This window comes from Xyrauchen texanus, chromosome 39 (genome assembly GCF_025860055.1).
Source record: "Xyrauchen texanus isolate HMW12.3.18 chromosome 39, RBS_HiC_50CHRs, whole genome shotgun sequence".
NCBI classification, from domain to species: Eukaryota; Metazoa; Chordata; class Actinopteri; order Cypriniformes; family Catostomidae; genus Xyrauchen; species Xyrauchen texanus.
Window position 1 is genome coordinate 722501 of NC_068314.1, and position 19001 is coordinate 741501.

The 19001-nt window shown below is 42.7% G+C and overlaps 1 protein-coding gene across 1 annotated transcript in view; it reads left to right on the forward strand.

Moving 5' to 3' along the window:
- LOC127632445 (interleukin-1 receptor accessory protein-like 1-B) overlaps positions 1 to 15788 on the forward strand; it is a 443487-nt gene extending 427699 nt beyond the window's left edge. The window contains exons 10-12 of the mRNA XM_052111029.1: positions 8906 to 9076; positions 11743 to 11787; positions 12731 to 15788. Of these exons, the coding sequence (XP_051966989.1) occupies positions 8906 to 9076; positions 11743 to 11787; positions 12731 to 13461 (947 nt within the window). The 3' untranslated portion in view covers positions 13462 to 15788. The remainder of the gene's footprint in view (positions 1 to 8905; positions 9077 to 11742; positions 11788 to 12730) is intronic.
- The last annotated feature ends 3213 nt before the right edge of the window (positions 15789 to 19001 follow it).

The window sequence follows — 19001 nt, forward strand, 5'->3', positions numbered from 1 at the left end:
GGCGCAGTGGCTATAAATAGATGCGTCACCGGTGCATCATCAGATTTTTCATCTTCAGAGCCATTCTGTGCTGCGTGCTATCACTAGCCTGTCAAACTTTCTTTCCTCTGTTAGGAGTTAGATTCTGTTAGGCAGTGCGCAGTGAACCTTTTCTCTTTTCTCTTTCTTGCTTTCAAAATGAAAAAAGGGGGGTGCGAGCATTGCGATCTGCTTTTGGGCAAAATGCTTCGCGCTTGCCTTGCTTACTTCCGGGAGTCAGCGCCCACTCTTTCATCGTGGGGCTCTTGCATATATCTGGCTGATGAGTGAGAGACGGGTCCGTCCCTTTCGCTCGCTCTCTCCCCAGATCCAGCTGATCCTTCTCGTAAGCCTGAAGCGCGCCTCAGCGCCTCTTCGTTTCACGAGTGGGGCGCTGAACCTCTGTACATTCCACTTATAATAATAAAGCGGCTTAGAAATTACTCGAGGTGGTTACTCGGGCTGTGGCCAGACTACAGCTAGACTGGCCACGTGAACAAGAGACCCCCCCCCAAACGCTCCAAATTATAAGACAGATTTCTGTCTGGTGGCAAAATATATATATATAATAAAAATATTAAAAAAGGAGGAAGGGAACGCTATATTAGTCCCTTCCTTTCTTTGATGACCTCCATGACAAGCTTTCTCATTCATGGAGGAATATTTTACTTCCAGTGTCTTCGTGCCCTTGATGTCGATATATTCGACTATCATGGGTGCTGAGACACGGGGGTATTCAATGATGCCGCCGATCGAAGAGACTCTTGCAGGCTATCTCTCGCCGGGTTCGGCATCGTCATTTAAAAATCCCTCCCTCCCCACAAAGCCTTGCAGGATGACCTCCACTTTAGTGGGGAGGGCTTATCCAGCAGCAGGTCAGGTTGGTGCTGCTCTGCACACTATGGCTGTATTACAGGCTTACCAGGCTGACCTGCTGGACGACCTGAGTGTGGGTGCTGCGCGAAGAGTAAGCTTTTTCTGAGCTTCGTCGAGCCACAGATCTTTCTCTCCGCGCAACAAAGCAAACAACCCTTGCTATTGGCCGGTCTATGTCTGCCTTGGTCAGCGTGGAGAGGCACCTTAGGCTCAACCTTTCGGGCATCAAGGACAAGGATAATGTTTTCCTCCTTGATGCCCCGGTTTCACCTACTGGCCTATTCGGAGATGCCATGAGCAGGGTTATCTCCAGGTTCCAAGAGGCGAAAAGCCATGAGGAGGCCTTCGGGCAGTTCCTCCCTCGACGCACTCAGGGGACGGGTCCGTCGGCCACCCAGACCTGGCTCGGTCCTGTTAGTAGGGTGGCTCAAAAGCAAAGCGTGGCGAGTCGTGCTCCTCCTCCCAAGGATTGGGGACAGTCTCGTCACCCTCAGCAGCCCCAAAGCAAGACCTCAGGACCCTAATTTCTAAAAGAAGAAAACCCTGACAGTCTTGCGCCTAGTCTTGTGGGGGTAGCTCCCCTCGGGACGGGGCGCGTGCTCCACTTCACCCCTCCCGGTACCCCCGCGAAGCCTCTCCATTCCCACCGCCTTTGGTGTTTCGGGTGGTAGAGGCTCCCGTCAAAAAGTTGGGTGTTTCGCTGCTCCCTGCATTTATCCAAGACGCGGAACACTCAACACCCCCTCAACAGGAAGTGTTAAAAGATTTATACCCATCTCAGAGAACCTGGTAGCGTAGAAACTTCTGCCAGATATTTTCGTGGGTCCTAAGAACAGTAGAAACGGGCTATAGAACGGCGTGGTTCCCACTACCGTAAACCGGATCAGTTATGTCTACTGTGGGGAAAACTGCAAAATCTCCTGGTTAAAGGGGCCATAGAACGTGTTTCCCTTCCAGAGAGAGAGTCAGGTTATTACACTGAATACTTCCTGGTTCCCATGGAGGGTGACGGGTTGCATCTGGCCTTAGATCTTAAAGCTTTAACTGCCCAGTCTGAGTGTTCAAGTGCAAGATGCTGCCTATCAAGACGATCGTGTCACAAGCCCAACATCATGTTTGGCTGGTCACCATCGATCTCATGATGCACTTCTTCTCTTAGAAGTTCTGCCACAACAGAGGAAGTTCCTGAGGTTCGCTTTTGGGGGCAAAGCCTTCCAGTATCGGGTTCTTCCATTCGACCTAGCCCTTTTTACCCGCACATTCACAAATGCATGATGCAGTGCCAGCTCCTTTGCGACTCCGGGGCATCCGCATTCTGAATTACATAGACGACTGGCTTATCTAGCGCAGCTCCAGGAACTGGCAGTTCAGCACAGGGATATCGTCTTAGCTCATCTAGTTTCTCTGGGGTTGAGGCTCAACGCCAAGAAAAGCATCCTCTCTCCCACTCAGATCACTGTCTTTCGGGGGACTGTATGGAGTTCACATGGGCACAACTGTCTCCCACTAGAATCGAGTCCACTAAGAATACCATGAGCGAAGTCAGGCTAGATCAAGGTTTTACTAGGTCACAGGGCATCTGCGTCCACGGTGATCCCTCTGGACCTTCTGCTCATGAGACCGTTTTTGTTGTGGCTCAAAGCCAGGGGGGTTTCTTCCAAGGGCCAAATCCCCTAGGCCAGGGGTGTCCACACTTTTTTGTGTGATGATCTACTTTTAAATGACCAACTCAATAAGATCTACCAACTAAAAAAACACAGTTTCATTTAAAATAAGAAAATTCTTGTTGGGACTACTACATGTATCCCTAAATGGAATTCATCTTCTAATTAATAAAAAATATATAATAATGTTCAATGTTGATATCATTCAGTTTTAAAACTAAACCCAAAACACCTACAGCACAATAGATTACAATAGCCAGGGCATTTACCTTATTCTGATGACGAGCAAATATTGACCAGGTGAGGTTTTGTTTATTCAGTTGCCATGACAACTAGGTTTGCGCATACACACCTTCCAAGGACTTCTGAGAACAGAGCGTGAAATTGCGATGCTACTGCCCGGATTAGGCAAAATTTAATGGAATCAGACAGTTTTGCCTAATCCAGGCAGTAGCATCGCAATTTCGCGCTATGTTCTTAGAAGTCCTGGAAGGCACGTATGCGCAAACCTAGTTGTCATGGCAACTGAATAAACAAAACCTGGCCTGGTCAATATTTACTCGTCAAGTGCAAGTCAGACAGAAACTAAAATAAGGAAAGACATTATATTTATTTTTCTAAAAATTTTACGAAAGTACATTTACATTTTGTGCGATCTACCAGCATTGCCTTTGCGATCAACTGGTAGATCGCGATCAACGTATTGGGCACCCCTGCCCTAGGCTAATAAGGGTTACGCGTCGCGGGCTTCGTTCAGTTTCTATGTGGTTTAGAGCCCGGTTTCTTACCTTGGGTCTCGTCATCAGCCTGCGACAAGGAGACGCACCTAGAGACGCCTCCCTGATGGGCTGGGTAGCGGCCTTAAGTGGTGGTCCAGCTTAAAAGGAATAGGAGGGTCGTCAGCTCGGTTGTCACAGTAACTGTCTCGAGTTGATGGCTGTATTTCTGGCCTTGAAATACTTCCTCCTGAGGCTACCATGTCTTGGTGCGGGTGGGCAATACAGCGGTAGTCTCTTACATAAACCATCAGGGAGATCCACGTTCATGTCAGCTGAATTTCTGGCACGTCGGGATCTCCTTGGAGCCCAGGGCAGCTCCTGTCACGATGCGAGCAGATTTACTGTCCAGACAGAAAATACCGACGGGGGAGTGGAAACTCCACCCTGAGATAGTGGGTGAGATTTTTCCCGGGCAGAAGAGGACCTCTTTGCCTCTATGAACAGCGCAATGTCTCCTCTGCTTCTCCCCGAGTCACCCAGCCCCTTGGGTCTGGACTTAAAGGCACATACATGACCCAGAATGCGTCTGTATGCGTATCTTTCCCCGGTTTTTCTGCTATCGGGAGTCTTTGCCAAGGTTCGCCAGCAAGGGTCTTGCCTCCTAATGATAGCGCCGTGCTGGCCGAACAGGGTATGATTCTCGGAGCTAAATTCGGGTGATAGAATCGGGCAATTCCGAACAGGAAGGACTTTCTTTCTCAGGCAGAGGGGACTGTATTTCGTTTCAAGAACCTGTATTCTCAATACGGTAACTTTATATTTTGTTAGAATACTTTTAGAATATTACTCTAATAATGACCACCAGGCAGAAAGAAACAAAAAAGTTGAGAGAAACATCTGAAACTTGTAAAAGACTTGATTGTTTTTCCAAAAGGGGTTTCTTTCTGAACAGCACAGAACCACACTGCAAACACGTGTCCTTATTTCTATTTTCTCCATATCAGCTACAGCACATGTACAGTGTTGCCAGGGTCACACTTTCACAACAGATTGGGATAATTTGAAAACACAGTTGCGGGTTCAAATTATAGCATCAGAGGTTGTGGTTTTTTGGGATACTTTAAAAATGGTCTGTGGTCACCAGAATATTTGACGGTAGACACTAGTTGATTATGAAATTACAACATCTTAATGTATAATAATTCAGGGATTGCATATATGGCAACCGCACTGGAACCAGCACACTGTCAACTGTGCACCAGAATAAACACCTTAGTTTACACCATGTTTACACAAATATTACATTTGTGTGCATGATATAATGTATTTACACAGCAGAAACCATGTCTTCATAATTCATTATTTAGCTCATATGAAGTGATTCACACACACACACACCCACACACACAAAATTGGCAATTCAAATCAAAGTAGTAAAATAATTAAAAGCACCCAAAAATAATACTGTAAATCATAAAAGATATAGAAAATATAAAGGATAAAAATGCCTAAATATGGAAGCAAGTCTAATTTAAATTGTTTATATACTACATTGTTGTCACAGGAACCTCATCAGCAGCATTTTTCTTATATGTTGGAAAGTGGATGAAATATTGTAGTTGACCACTATAAAGAATATTTATAGACTCCGCCATGAACACCGCTGCATCTCTCCCGGATGAACTTAATACATTTTATGCTCGTTTCGAGGACAATAACACCGCCCTCGCGGAGAGAGCACTTGCGGCTGACGCTACAGAGGTTGGTTCACTCTACGTCTCTGTTGTGGATGTAACCCGATCATTCCGACGGGTGAACATCCATAAAGCCGCGGGTCCAGACAGCATTCCGGGCCGCGTCATCAGAGCATGCCCGAACCAACTGGCTGGTGTTTTTACTGACATTTTCAATCTGTCCCTCTCCCTGTCTGTAGTCCCCACATGCTTCAAAACATCAACCATTGTGCCTGTACCGAAGCAAGCTATAATCACTTGCTTAAATGACTGGTGTCCTGTTGCTCTGACCCCCATCATCAGCAAATGTTTTGAGAGGTTAATCAGAGATTACATCTGCTCTGTTCTGCCCACCTCTTTGGACCCATTGCAGTTTGCCTACCACAACAACCGCTCCACTGATGATGCCATTGCATCTACAATACACACTGCTCTCTCCCATCTGGAAAAAAGGAACACATATGTGAGAATGCTGTTTGTAGACTACAGCTCAGCATTCAACACCATAGTGCCCTCCAAGCTTGATGAGAAACTCCGGGCTCTGGGTTTAAACAGCTCGCTGTGCAGCTGGATCCTGGATTTCCTGTCAGGCAGACGTCAGGTGGTTAGAATGGGCAGCAACATCTCCTCATCACTGACCCTCAACACTGGAGCCCCGCAGGGCTGTGTTCTCAGCCCACTCCTGTATTCACTATACACACACATGACTGTGTGGCAACACATAGCTCCAATGCCATCATTAAGTTTGCTGACGATACGACGGTGGTAGGTCTGATCACTGACAATGATGAAAGAGCCTACAGAGATGAGGTGCACACTCTGACACGCTGGTGTCAAGAGCACAACCTCTCCCTCAACGTCAGTAAGACCAAGGAGCTTGTAGTGGACTTCAGGAAGAAAGACGGAGAACACAGCCCCATCACCATTAACGGAGCACCGGTAGAGAGAGTCAGCAGTTTCAAGTTCCTCGGTGTCCACATTACTGAGGAACTCACATGGTCCGTCCACACTGAGGCCGTTGTGAAGAAGGCTCACCAGCACCTCTTCTTCCTGAGACGGCTGAGGAAGTTTGGAATGAACCAACACATCCTCACACGGTTCTACACTAGTACTGTAGAGAGCATCCTGACTGGCAGCATCACCGCCTGGTACGGCAATAGCACCGCCCACAACTGCAAAGCCCTGCAAAGGGTGGTGCGAACTGCCAGAAAAATCATCGGAGGTGAGCTTCCCTCCCTCCAGGACATATATACAAGGCGGTGTGTGAAAAAAGCTCGGAGATCATCAGAGACTCCAGCCACCCGAGTCATGGTCTGTTCTCACTGCTACCATCAGGCAGGTGGTATCGCAGCATCAGGACCCGCACCAGCCGACTACATGACAGCTTCTTCCCCCAAGCAATCAGACTGTTGAACACGATCTATCAGGATCAATAATTAGCACTGCACTTTATTCATCTATAATCTCACACTGGACTGTCAACATATTCTCCTCAATACAACTACTATATATATTTCATATACTCTTACTTATTGTATATTGTGTATTCTATATTGTGTGTAATGTCTACTGTACATTGTATATAATTATTGTGTTGTGTATGTGTACATTTGATATGTAAATTGTGTTGTGTACGTATGTTGTTTATTGTAATTGGTATATGTCTCGTCACTGTCATGACTGCTATGTTGCTCGGAACTGCACACAAGAATTTCACCTACTGTTGCACTTGTGTACATGGTAGTGTGACAATAAAGTGATTTGATTTGGGTTTGATTGATCAGAAAATTAAATCTAATAAAAAAATAAAAACAAAACTGTACAAATAAAAATTCTTTGAATTGATTTGACATTATATTGTTATTAGAATTAAAATTAGAATTGAAATCATGCGTTGCAGATAGCATAGCCAAAACACAATGTCCTTGCAGGAGGACGTGGGGTCGCACAAGGACCTTTTCACATGCTATTTCGCCAAACCCACTTGCGCCTAGACTTATATCGGATTAGATTTGTTCCAGTTGTTTTGAACGTAACTTTTCAAGAAACAAATTCAAATGTAAACTGAAATAAATACAAATTAATTCAAAGGCAAAATGCCTTACTCTTAAAATAAACTGCATACTTTGCAGTTTATTTTGGTATTTAAATATGGGTTCAAATATTATTTGACACTACTTGGGTGTAAATAGCATATACCATTATTTGGACCAGGGTGCAAGTAGCATCTGCCAAAATATATCAGTGTTAAGTGATATATTTTGGCAGATGCTATTTTGACAGAAGCAACTTTTGAACCTGCTTGCAGATTCTCACACTTTTAAATCAAAAAATTAAATAAAAAATGAACCAGAGCACCTTTCACTCTTGGCCCTTTTTTACCCAGTGCAAATCCTGTAACTGTACCGCACATTTCCCCCACAGAAAAGGCCGTTCCAGGGCCGAAAACCTGGTTCGACACCGGCCCCAAAAGCTTGCTGATCTCCACACAGGAACCGATTGCGTCAGGGTACTGAAGGCGGTATAACATTTTGTCACCAGATAAAGTTTTCCCAAACAAAAGTAGCTACCGAATGCAGCAAAGAGTATGTTCTAAAACTATCAGACATCAAAAGCGTTCAGGAAACATGGAGGAAACGAGCACTTGCGATATGGTCTTTACTGAGATCCCAGATGAGCTAAAGAGATTACAAAGGGAAAAAAATGTCTGCGTTAACAAAGATACAGCACGAAATGATGCATGCTTCAATCGGACAATTAGACAAATCATAAATAAATTGAAAAACACTTAAGGGAGTACAGGGACCATAAGAAGGACCTAATCAAACAAGTAGGTCAATGTTTTGGATAGGATACCAACCAGCCTGCTATCGAACCGGGGCATTGAATTCAGTCAGTCATGCTCGAGATAAACACAGAATCTCCAGTGTCCTCTAGAGCCGATATTTGCCAACTTTGCTTGTGAACTGAACTCTACTTCCAGGTCAAACAGCTGTCACTCAAAAACTCGCTAACCAATGAGATCTCATCTCTGTTAGCCCCACCCACACAAGAGGTTTGTGCCAGAACTGTAAACGAAGACTTTGGAAGTGTGACTGAAAACGTTAGCAGCGCATTTTTAAATCCTAGTCAGCAAATGCAAGCAGATAATATCATTAACAAAGGATGTTGTTTATTTGAAAACTAAGTTTACATTTTTGCCCTTTATTATTTATTTTTTCAGATTAATTTATTTATTCTAAGTTTATAATTTTATTTGTTTCTTAAACTATGTTCAAACCAACTGGCACAAATCTAATCGTTCATGCTTAGACTTAGTTCATGCCTGCACGAAAATACCAAAACTTCATGGACATGCCCATTGACTTTGCACCTATGACTTGTGTCACTACACTTAGTGCTATTGCTCTTAAAATAGGGTTGGGTATTTAATAGAGTATTTCATATTCAGTCCACAGTACTTTCCTTAAGGATTTTGCTCAACCCAAACAAACATCATTGAGAATTTCATTCAAGTTATCATTGATTACTGCATTGTTACCTAAAGCAGCATTTTGTTTCTCCATAATTTAAAAGCAGGTTTGTATTTCATGTGTATTTCATTTTTGTAGGTACAAGGTCAGTATGAGATATTCAAGCCCTTTATGTGTCTGAATCTTTCATGCACTTTCCAGACTGCAGAGTGTCAAAAGAGTGTCCGTAAAGTGAATGCAGTGTCAATAAGGTGACTGTAGACTAGAGATGTGTGGATCTCACAGAACTTGCTTTTTTATATCCTGCTGTGAATACATATGCATTTGTTAAGATCATAACTGCTGCTTCATTGAGAGGGAACACTGTATGAATGTGTGATTGTGTTTAAATTTACAAGAAAGATTGTGTTTCTGTGTTTTAGAAAATAAAGACTATGACGCATATGTGTCGTACACTAAAGTGGATCCAGACCAGTGGAGTCAGGAGACGAGAGAGGAAGAACGTTTCGCTTTGGAAATTTTGCCTGACGTTCTGGAAAAACATTATGGGTATAAACTCTTTAGGCCTGACAGGGACTTGATCCCAACCGGAAGTAAGTTGCATTATTTGTAAGATGTGTGCACGTGTGTGTGTGTGTTTTAACATGCATGTTTATGATCTGATGTTCTAAAGCAATTTGTATTTCATCTTTGTTTCACTTTGTTTACCTAAAATGTATTTTGATTGATAAACATCAGTTTGGTTTGTTGTTTTTGTTCTGTGAATATCTTATTTCTGTATCTATCGTTAGTGCTTTCAGTGAAGCCCCTTTTATTTTTTTGTGAACATGTCTGTTTTTTTTTTCCTTACTCTTTTACTGAATTTTTTTTTTGTTTGCTTGTTTGTTTTTGTCCACATTTATGTCTTTTGTCCGGGGAATGTTTTAATTTTTAATATGGGATGAGGTGCTCACAACCAGGGCTGAGAAAGCAATAATTCTGAACTAATCTACTTCACTGTGTTGAATTTGGTACTTGAGCATGTTGAAGAGTTAAATACATAATGACTCCTTAATAAACAACACAATGTTTATGAGTACCTCTTAAACTAAAATTGCAGTATATTCCAGCAGTTCTGTTAGCTCTGCAGCTACAAGTCCCATATTAAGGTGGGTAAACTGGTGACTGTAACTGAGAGGCGAAAACACAGTTCCTTTTCTGTCACTCACTCAACATTGTGTCGATTGTAGTGACACAATGGGCTTCTTTTGGGGGCCTCGGATACCTCTGAATATGAAAAATATTGTGTCATTGAGCAAGGCACTTAACTCCAGGTTGCTCTGGGGGGGATTGTTCCTGTAATAAGGGCTCTGTAAGTCGCTTTGGATAAAAGTGTCTGCCAAATGCATAAATGTAAATTTAAATGCATTACCAGTGGCTTTCTCCCTTCTGAACAAGCCAGCGCAGTCCACGCCCCTGGGCGTTTCCACAGCGTTTCCTAAAAGAGAATATTTCCTCTAAAAGAGTTTACACACTGGCGTTGAACATCTTTATAAAGACGCATCTATTTCAAGATGACTTTCCACCTTTGTGTAGTTCCTGGATGCAATAGATATCTTTCCGCTTCTGATGGTCATATATGCTGCCTCAAGTATATGGGCTGCGATAAAACTAAGGCAGCGTTTATGAATGGTTCATGTTGACCATGTCAACATTGTGATCACGGCTTTCCTTCCTTAAAGGAAACACCACTCCAGCCGCCCTCCGCATTGCGCCTTCTTCCTACGGGATTGAGGCAGACTCAGAGGCAATTTGGGGAGTTCTGTGGGTGCGGTTTTGCCGGGTAAATCCCCGCAGACCACCCGCACCCCTGCACAATGTGAGACCAGCTTGCCCCAATGTCTCCTTCAGACCCCCCGAGCTGGATGAGAATATCACCGCTACATCGGGGAGCGTTGCAGTGTCTAAAGCTGAGGACTCGACTGGGCATGCTTTCCTGGGTTGCCAAGAGAGTAGGCCTGGACCAGAACTTCCCGCCCCCCCTCAGCCCTCACGGTTTGACGACTGGTTCCTCGGGTCAGGGCGCCGCTCATTGCCACGCCCCCCCTCAGTTCATTTCTTATCGGAAGTGAATGACGAGCTGACGAAGTCTTGGAGGGCACATTTTACTACCCGGAACTGACCTCCTCACTCGTCCGCTCTCACTACCCTCGATGGCAGGGGATGTCCATGGGTACACAGAGGTCCCCCAAGTGGGCAAAGCGGTTGCGGTGTGCCTGCGCCCGCAAAATGCAGCCACCTGGCGGGATGGCCATTTCCTCCCTCCGAAGCCTGTAGGATGACGTCCTCCCTGGCGTCCAAAGCCTACAGCGCCATCAGAAGGGCCACTTATGCTCTGAATACCATGGCCCTCCTGCAAACCTACCAGGTCAAGGCACTTAAAGAACTGCACTTGGGTAGTCCTGATCCTGATGTGCTGCAGGAATTCCGCTCAGCTACCGAACTCGCCCTCCGGGCCATGAAGGTCACAGCATGGGCAATCAGACAGGCAATGGCCACCCTCGTGGTCCAGGAATGTCATCTGTGGCTGTACCTGGTCGAGATGCGACCAGGTACAGCGATTTTCATGTCGCTTGTTCCCACCCCTCAAGGGAAAATCCCTGGTTGGATGCCGGGAACCTAATAAAACAATATGACGTCTTAGTGGGGCATTGGGGAAGGTTATGTGCAGTCTGATACCTATGCTCCTTGGCACGCTACAGCTTGCTGTACCAGCATCAGCAGATCAGGTAACACGGTTCAGTGTAGGTGGCGCTATTGAATAGGGAACCCTTGTGTCACTACAATCGACACAATGTCGAGTAAGTGACAGAAGGGGAATGTCTAGGTTACTGGTGTAACCCTCATCCCTGATGGAGGTCCCATTTGACACAACACTGTACCAAGCTGCTGTAATCCGAAACTTATTCTCAGCTCCTCAGTGCAGAACCTGACTGAACAGATGAATGATCCCCACCTTTTATACCCGTATGTCCGGGGGTGGGACATGCAAATTCTGTTCGCCAATTTGGCATTGGCCTTTTCCATATTCAGAGGTATCTGAGGCTCCCAAAAGAAGCCACTTGTGTCACTACAATTGACACAATGTCTCGTTCCCACTAGGGGTTACACTAGTAAGCTAGACGTTCTGCCAGTTTTTCTTGTGGAAGTCCTTGTACATTTTCTCTCATTGAGATGAATTTTCTGATCAGACTTTCAATATTGAAATATTTATGTTTAGGTTTCAGCAATGATCATTTCCAGGATGAAACAAGACTCCTTAGAGGTATTTTTACTGACCTTTTCACTTGTTAACAAATCTGATTTGCACACTTGGGTACAGGGCGTTGACTTGAGCAGGGATTTAGTTTGAACTCCAGCAGAATGTCTGATTCTACAACGACCTGTGTCTTTGAATCTTGTATTCTTTAGGGCACATTGAGAACGTTTCACTGCTAATTAAAGAACAATTTGAAGTAGAAAAAGGGCTGATGCATTGTTATCTAGGGGGATCTCTTTTTTTGAGAGAGACATAGGGGAGATAAAGATAATCAATAGACTGTCAGTGCTACCTAACCTTGACATGCACAAATAGAGCTTTATTACTCAATTACACAAAATGGCCACAATAAGAACCTTTTGAACGTGATTGTATTGTTACACAACTTACACAGATCACCCCCAAGTTAGATAGTCTTTCACTGACTCGTTTCCCAACTCACTCATGCAGATATTTTGAAGCTAGAACTGTGTCAGAGGAATATACAAAATGAAAGTGATTTGTAGCCCCGTTTGTCACTTTACAGCCAGAATAGTGAGGAACTAAATGTATTTTGTTTTTCGTATCTGCTTTTTTAGATGAAAATAGAAATGCTAAGAACTGCCTCAGACTTTTGTTTAAACAGTTCGGCTTCATGTGTTTAGATTTGTGTTTTGGTGTTGTTTTGTTTTGTCCTGTTTCCCATTCTCTGTGTTTCAGAAATCTGAGTATTTAGCGTTTGAGTTATGGTGCTGTTTTTATTTCTCTTCTTAGTGATGTTCCCTTTAAAGAGTTGTAATCTGTAACAAACAGTGTTTGCTCAAACAGCAATAAATTAGCCAACATTAGATTTGTGCTTTATTTGCATGTTGTCTAGTTGAATTCATTAAATGGAAAAAGATATTTGATATTTAGCTGGATTTTAATCTTTCGTCATCTCTCTCTCTCTCTCTCTTTCTCTCTCTCTCAGCATACATTGAGGATGTCGCTCGATGTGTTGACCAGAGTAAACGTCTCATCATTGTCATGACGCCCAATTACGTGGTGCAACGCGGCTGGAGCATCTTTGAGCTGGAGACACGGTTAAGGAACATGCTGGTTACTGGAGAGATTAAAGTAATTATCATCGAATGTGCAGAGCTGCGAGGGATCATGAATTATCAGGAAGTCGAAGCTCTAAAACACACCATCAAACTTCTAACGGTCATCAAGTGGCCTGGCCCTAAGAGCAGTAAACTCAACTCCAAGTTCTGGAAGCAGCTTCAGTATGAAATGCCCTTTAAACGTCCTGAACCCAAGCTGGCACATGAGCAGGTGCTGGACGTGAGTGAGCAGGGACCCTTCGGCGAGCTGCAGACTGTCTCAGCAATCTCTATGGCAGCAGCCACTTCCACTGCCATGGCGACTACACACCCAGAGCTGCGCTCTACTTTCCACAACACATACCACACGCAGCTGCGACAGAAGCATTACTACAGGAGCTACGAGTACGACATCCCTTCGTCTGGTACCCTCCCGCCCCTGTCATCACTAGGCAACCAACACACCTACTGCAACATCCCAATGACACTTTTGAATGGACAACGACCACAGGGGAAAACACCTCGTGAACAGCAGCAGGCGATAGAGGAGCAACACATTAATAATGCGATGCTGCCACTGTTGCCTCGAGAAACCAGCATCTCCAGTGTCATCTGGTGACATCATCAGGAAGGGGCCATTTTTATTAGTCGAATGCTAATAGCACTTAAGACCCTTAAAAACAAACTAACGACTGCTGCTGTTGACTTGCACCAAGATTCACAGGGATTTGAAATATTAAGGCTAGAACTCTGAAACTGTCACCACGCCACTCAACATGAAATCAGAACAGGCATTAAGGAGGATGAAATGAAAGAAAACTTGCAAAGCTCATTCTGTTTCATTCTTACACAAACACAAACAACTCGCTTATATATTCTCAAGGAATACAGGGTCTTGTACATTATTTATATTTGAAATTTCTTTGTAGCATTGGTATTTTTTTAGTTATGGTCTACTGTTCTTTTTAAAAAATTTACCATCTACATTTTTATATCTAATTGTTTCTTCCTTTGCAAAATAACAGGGCAGAGACATGGAAAGTGTAAAGGCAGAGCTGATTTGTTGTAGCTTGAATCAGTACTTGTTTTCTAAATCAAAATAAGATTTGTGTTGTGATGCTTTCTTTGAGAAAGCAACGTGCGTTTAAAACATTATTTTATATTTTGTTCCCGTCTGTGGATGATATCTTAGATCTACTTTGAAGAAAACACTAAATTATGCAAATGATCCTAAGGCCTGAACGTGCTTCTTCCTGAATGAACGACTGGGCAGATGACACTGGGAAAAAATTAGATGTCATCTTGACACTAGTGCAAGGGTCAGCATCCTTTTTTACATGGAATGCCATTTCTATATTTTCCTGGTTAAAAAAAAATTATATTATCAGCATAATGGTTTGAGTGTAAAATTTGTGAAAAACACGATGATTATGATATAATCATGATCCTGTATGTGAATCTTCACTGAGCATCTTATGAAAGTGCTTTAATGAAAGAGAACCTGTCCTTTTGTACAAAATTAGTTAACACAGTTAATGTCACAAATTTGCTTATTTGATCACAGAATTCTGTGGAATCTTAAATATTTTCATGTCATGCATTTTTCAAAATCAGTATTCACTAACACGTATGCAATGGTGAGAGAGGAGCAGTCTATTTTATTATATAAAGTTTTCCGCACCTGCATTCCAATCTATGTCTTGATGTAATCGTTCCTCATGATCACACAGTGTGTTTTCATCAGCTGAATGCAAGGGTGTAGCAAGCACCCCCCCCTTTTCCAAGCTGAACCCATACAGAGTCCAAATGGTGGATATGTATACAGTATTCTTTGCATTTTGTTACTTTGGGCTGATTGAACGAACATCCAGCCAATCACAGGTGAGTTTCATGAGCCAAAACAACCCTTGCATAATAGGCCGTCAGTCAGACAGTCTAATCAACACCGCTTCGTTAAGTTCTACAAAGTTGCTTTTAACAATGATCATTTAGCCATGTTTTTTATTGCCATTTAATGTTGATCTAAATTAATAATGTAGAGATGAGGAACACACAAACATGTTTTTTTTATCAGCTGATTGTTCTTGATTGGCAGCATTATGTGAAATGCACTGCAGAAAAAAGGACAATCCTTCTTTTAAACACACATTGTATGTGGAGTTTATAGCAGCACATGAGTCTTCATAATGTTATGCTTTTTACTTTATGCTTGTGAGGTAATAGTTTGATTGGTTGTTTTTGCCAATTTAAGCAGATTACTCGAGATCTGTGTTAAACATATAATGCTATTTTTAATATCAGCTCTTATTTTTTACCTATATGTTGGTGTGCAGTCGACAAACTAAAAGAAAGATCTGCTGTGTTCTTGGAACACTTTTTACTGAAGTCAATAGATATGTAGACCCACTTTTTTTATACATGAAAACATATGGACATTATTGAAACACATATATTTATATTATATATTTATGCATTTGGCAGATGCTTTTATCCAAAGCGACATACAGTGCCCTTATTACTGGGACAATCCCCCCTTGCTCAACGACACAATGGTGGTGACTGTGGGGATCGAAACAGCAACCTTCTGATTACCAGTTATGTGCTTTAGCCCACTACGCAGCCACCACTCACATCAATACTTTTAAATCCCACAAACAACACATAATTATAAGACTATTATTGTTGTCTTTTGAAAAAAGTCATGCTCAGCAGCTCACAAACTGTAAGGAAATTATATATTTGTTTTTTTCTTATAATTCATAAAACCTCTACTAAAGTCTCTTATTTTTTATTTGTATTATAATTATATTTTTTAGGTCTGTAGACATATATATTTTAAAGGATTCTAATTTTCTTTTCATCATTGATTCAGTGACTAACTCATTTCAAACTCAACTGTGTCACCAGAAATTGTCACTGAATCATTAAATGGATCTGAACTAATTTTGGTGAACGTAGTAAAAACACACGAGCCACTTGGATTTATTTAAATCCCATGTACAAGCACAGAGTAAAACATTTAATTGTGAACATGCACAATTGACGTTATTGTAATTGATTAAATCATTTATTCAGGACCAGCTTGTGCTCAATCTTTTATTGTCATGTGTGAAACAGAAGCATGTGCTCTACAAGATGCCCTTTATTTTTGCAGATCATTTTGTAAAATGTTGTAATACTTGAATATTTAAAATACTACAAATATCAAAACTAAATACGTATATTTTAATTTGGGCTGTCAATCGATAATTTTATTTTATCTAATTAATTACACAGTGTCCCGATTAATTAATCGCTATTAGTCGCATTTAATCGCATATACAAATATTTGCTGAGAAAGCCCCTCATATAACAATAATTCAATATATATTGATTATACATATTTATATCAATATATAATTATACACAGTTATCTTTAAATATTTGTTATTATATATATATATATATATATATATATATATATATATATATATATATATATATATATATATATATATCGATATATTTGGCACAATGCCAAATCCCCAAACAGTGGAAGACGGCCAAGACAGTACTGCTGTTCAAGAAGGGCGACAGCAACTACCGGCCGATCACACTGCTGTCGGCCGTGTATAAGATCTTCACCAAGGTGCTGCTCAACCGGTTGGCCAAGCAGCTGGACGAACAGCAGCCCGTAGAGCAGGCCGGATTTAGATCTGGATTTAGCACCATGGACCACATGCAGGTAATGAACCAGCTGCTCAAGCGGGCCAGGGAGTATAAGATGCCGCTGGTCCTGGCCTTCGTCGACTACGAGAAGGCCTTCGACTCGGTCGAGATCAACGCCGTGCTGCTCGCCCTCCAACAACAAGGCATCGGGGACGAGCATGTGGCCCTGCTGCAGGAGCTGAACAGCAACTGCGCCACTACCATCACCCTGTTCGACCGGCCGCTTAACATCGAGGTCGGCCGCGGGGTCAAGCAGGGCGACACCATCTCGCCCAAGCTTTTCACCACCTGCCTCGAGCAAATTTTCCCGGCAGCTCAACTGGGACGAGGTCGGCATCAAGATCAACGGCCGCTGGCTCAATCACCTACGCTTTGCCGACAACATCATGCTGATAGGCTGCTCGGCAGTCGATGTACAGCAGCGGCTCGACCAGCTCAACCAGACTGGCGCTCGGTGCGGCCTCAAAATCAGTCTGGCCAAAACCAAGTGGATGCGCAACGACCAGGTGGCCGACACTACCCTTCATGTCGGCCAGCACCAGCTCCAGCAAGTCGATAGATACATCTACTTGGGCAAGGAGCTGACTACCGACCACAAGATTGGTCGAGAACTGGCACGACGACGCCAAGCCGCCTGGGTCAGCTTGGGCTCAATTGCAGAGACAGAGCCATCGACCCGGACATCAGGGCTTCCCTATTCAACAGCACCGTCCTGCCGGCCATGCTCTATGGCAGGGGTCCCCAACTAAATTGGCAAGAGGACCACTAACCCGATCAGCCCAGTAAACGAGGGTCCGGACATGCAAAAACACCCGGCAAAATAAGTTTTCTTTCATTTTATTAAATTGTAACCATGTCAAAAAATTGACAAAATCTTTGACAATAAAATCTTTATCTTTAAATGTATTCAACTGATTTTGTTGAAATTCATTCAAGTATTATTTCATTTTAGTGCAAATATTCAAATGTCAAACCTTTCAACATCAATAACAGCAACAGGAAGCATAAAAATAAAGACTGAAAGTCACAATCTTAATATATTAGGTGCAAATGATTTACCTTCATAACTACTCAAAGAAAAATGCATTCAGTGTTGTGAACAGCTGCTATTGTACATAAACTTGCAAACGTTGCACTTCAAAAGTGCAAAAGGGAACAAATAATGCACCTCATAATGCATTATATAAAAAAATTTTAAACAATACTTCTATTAGTACAACAAAAAATAAAGTAAACATTTTTGTAAACAAGCTAGTTTTTAAACTTAGCTCAGTGTGAGAAATTTGCATTGGCACTGGCAGCCAATCTCTTAAATCTGGGTAGGAATGGAGTCAAAGCAATTCTCAGACATCCATGCACATGGTCATTGGTCAGTTGTGAGCGGTACTTATTCTTAATGATGTTTAGCGTAGAGAAGCTCGCAGCTATAGGTAGAGCCAAACATTGTTAATGTGTACACTGCCGCTTTGTTAAGTACAGGAAACTTTGCCTTTGGCACAGTCTGCAGCCAAAATGTGACAGGGTCAGAGGATTCACATTGCTCTCTTAACACTACATCAGCCTGTAAATCTAATAGCTCCATTTGAAGGGCCTGTGCATTAGCCCACTTGTACATATGTACTGCCTCCTTTGAGAAAGAAATAACATTCTTAACAAAAAATGGACTCCTAACAAAGAGCATCAGCTGATCTCCCAATGCAAAGCCATCAAAGCGAGACTTAAAGTTTTCAATCAACTTTTGGATAAAGTCAGAATGAGCAGTGACATTGATCTAATGTATCTCCTTCATTGAAGGAAAATATGTACAGTCCTGCTCAAGATCCATTTTCAGAATGTCCAGTTTCCTCTGAAAAGACTGGACTGCAGCCACCAAGTCACACACAGAATTGTCTTTCCCTTGAAGCTTCAGATTGAGGTCATTTAAATGCCCTGTGATGTCGACAAGAAAGGCCAGTGTGTCCATGTTACTTTCCTCTTCTAAAAAGTGCAAAAACACATGAGCCTTGTGATTTTTTTGTTGTGCAAGGAAATCTTTAATTTCTTTTCTTATCTTCCAAAAGCGAGCCAGCACTTTTCCTTTACTCAACCATCTGACATTGGAGTGCAAGAGCAGGTCATTGGCAGGAGCATCTACTTCTGCTAAAAACTCCCTGAGCAGACGATGCTGGTGAGCTGATGAAGCCCTGAGAAAGTTAACTAGTTTGGTGATGGTGTTCATAACTTCTGCGTGGTGCTCTGAAAGTGTGGAGCAGAGAACAGACATGTGGATAATGCAGTGATATGACAAGAGCTCTGGGTTGTCCTCTTTCAGTCGACTGTGATGGAGACAACATTTTTTACATCGATTCTCCTCTGTGTCAGCATTTCCTTTATGGCCAAATATATGTCCTCTCCCCTGGTGTGCGTTTTTAAAGCTGTGACGCCTAAAATGTCCTCTACAAATGTTTTAGT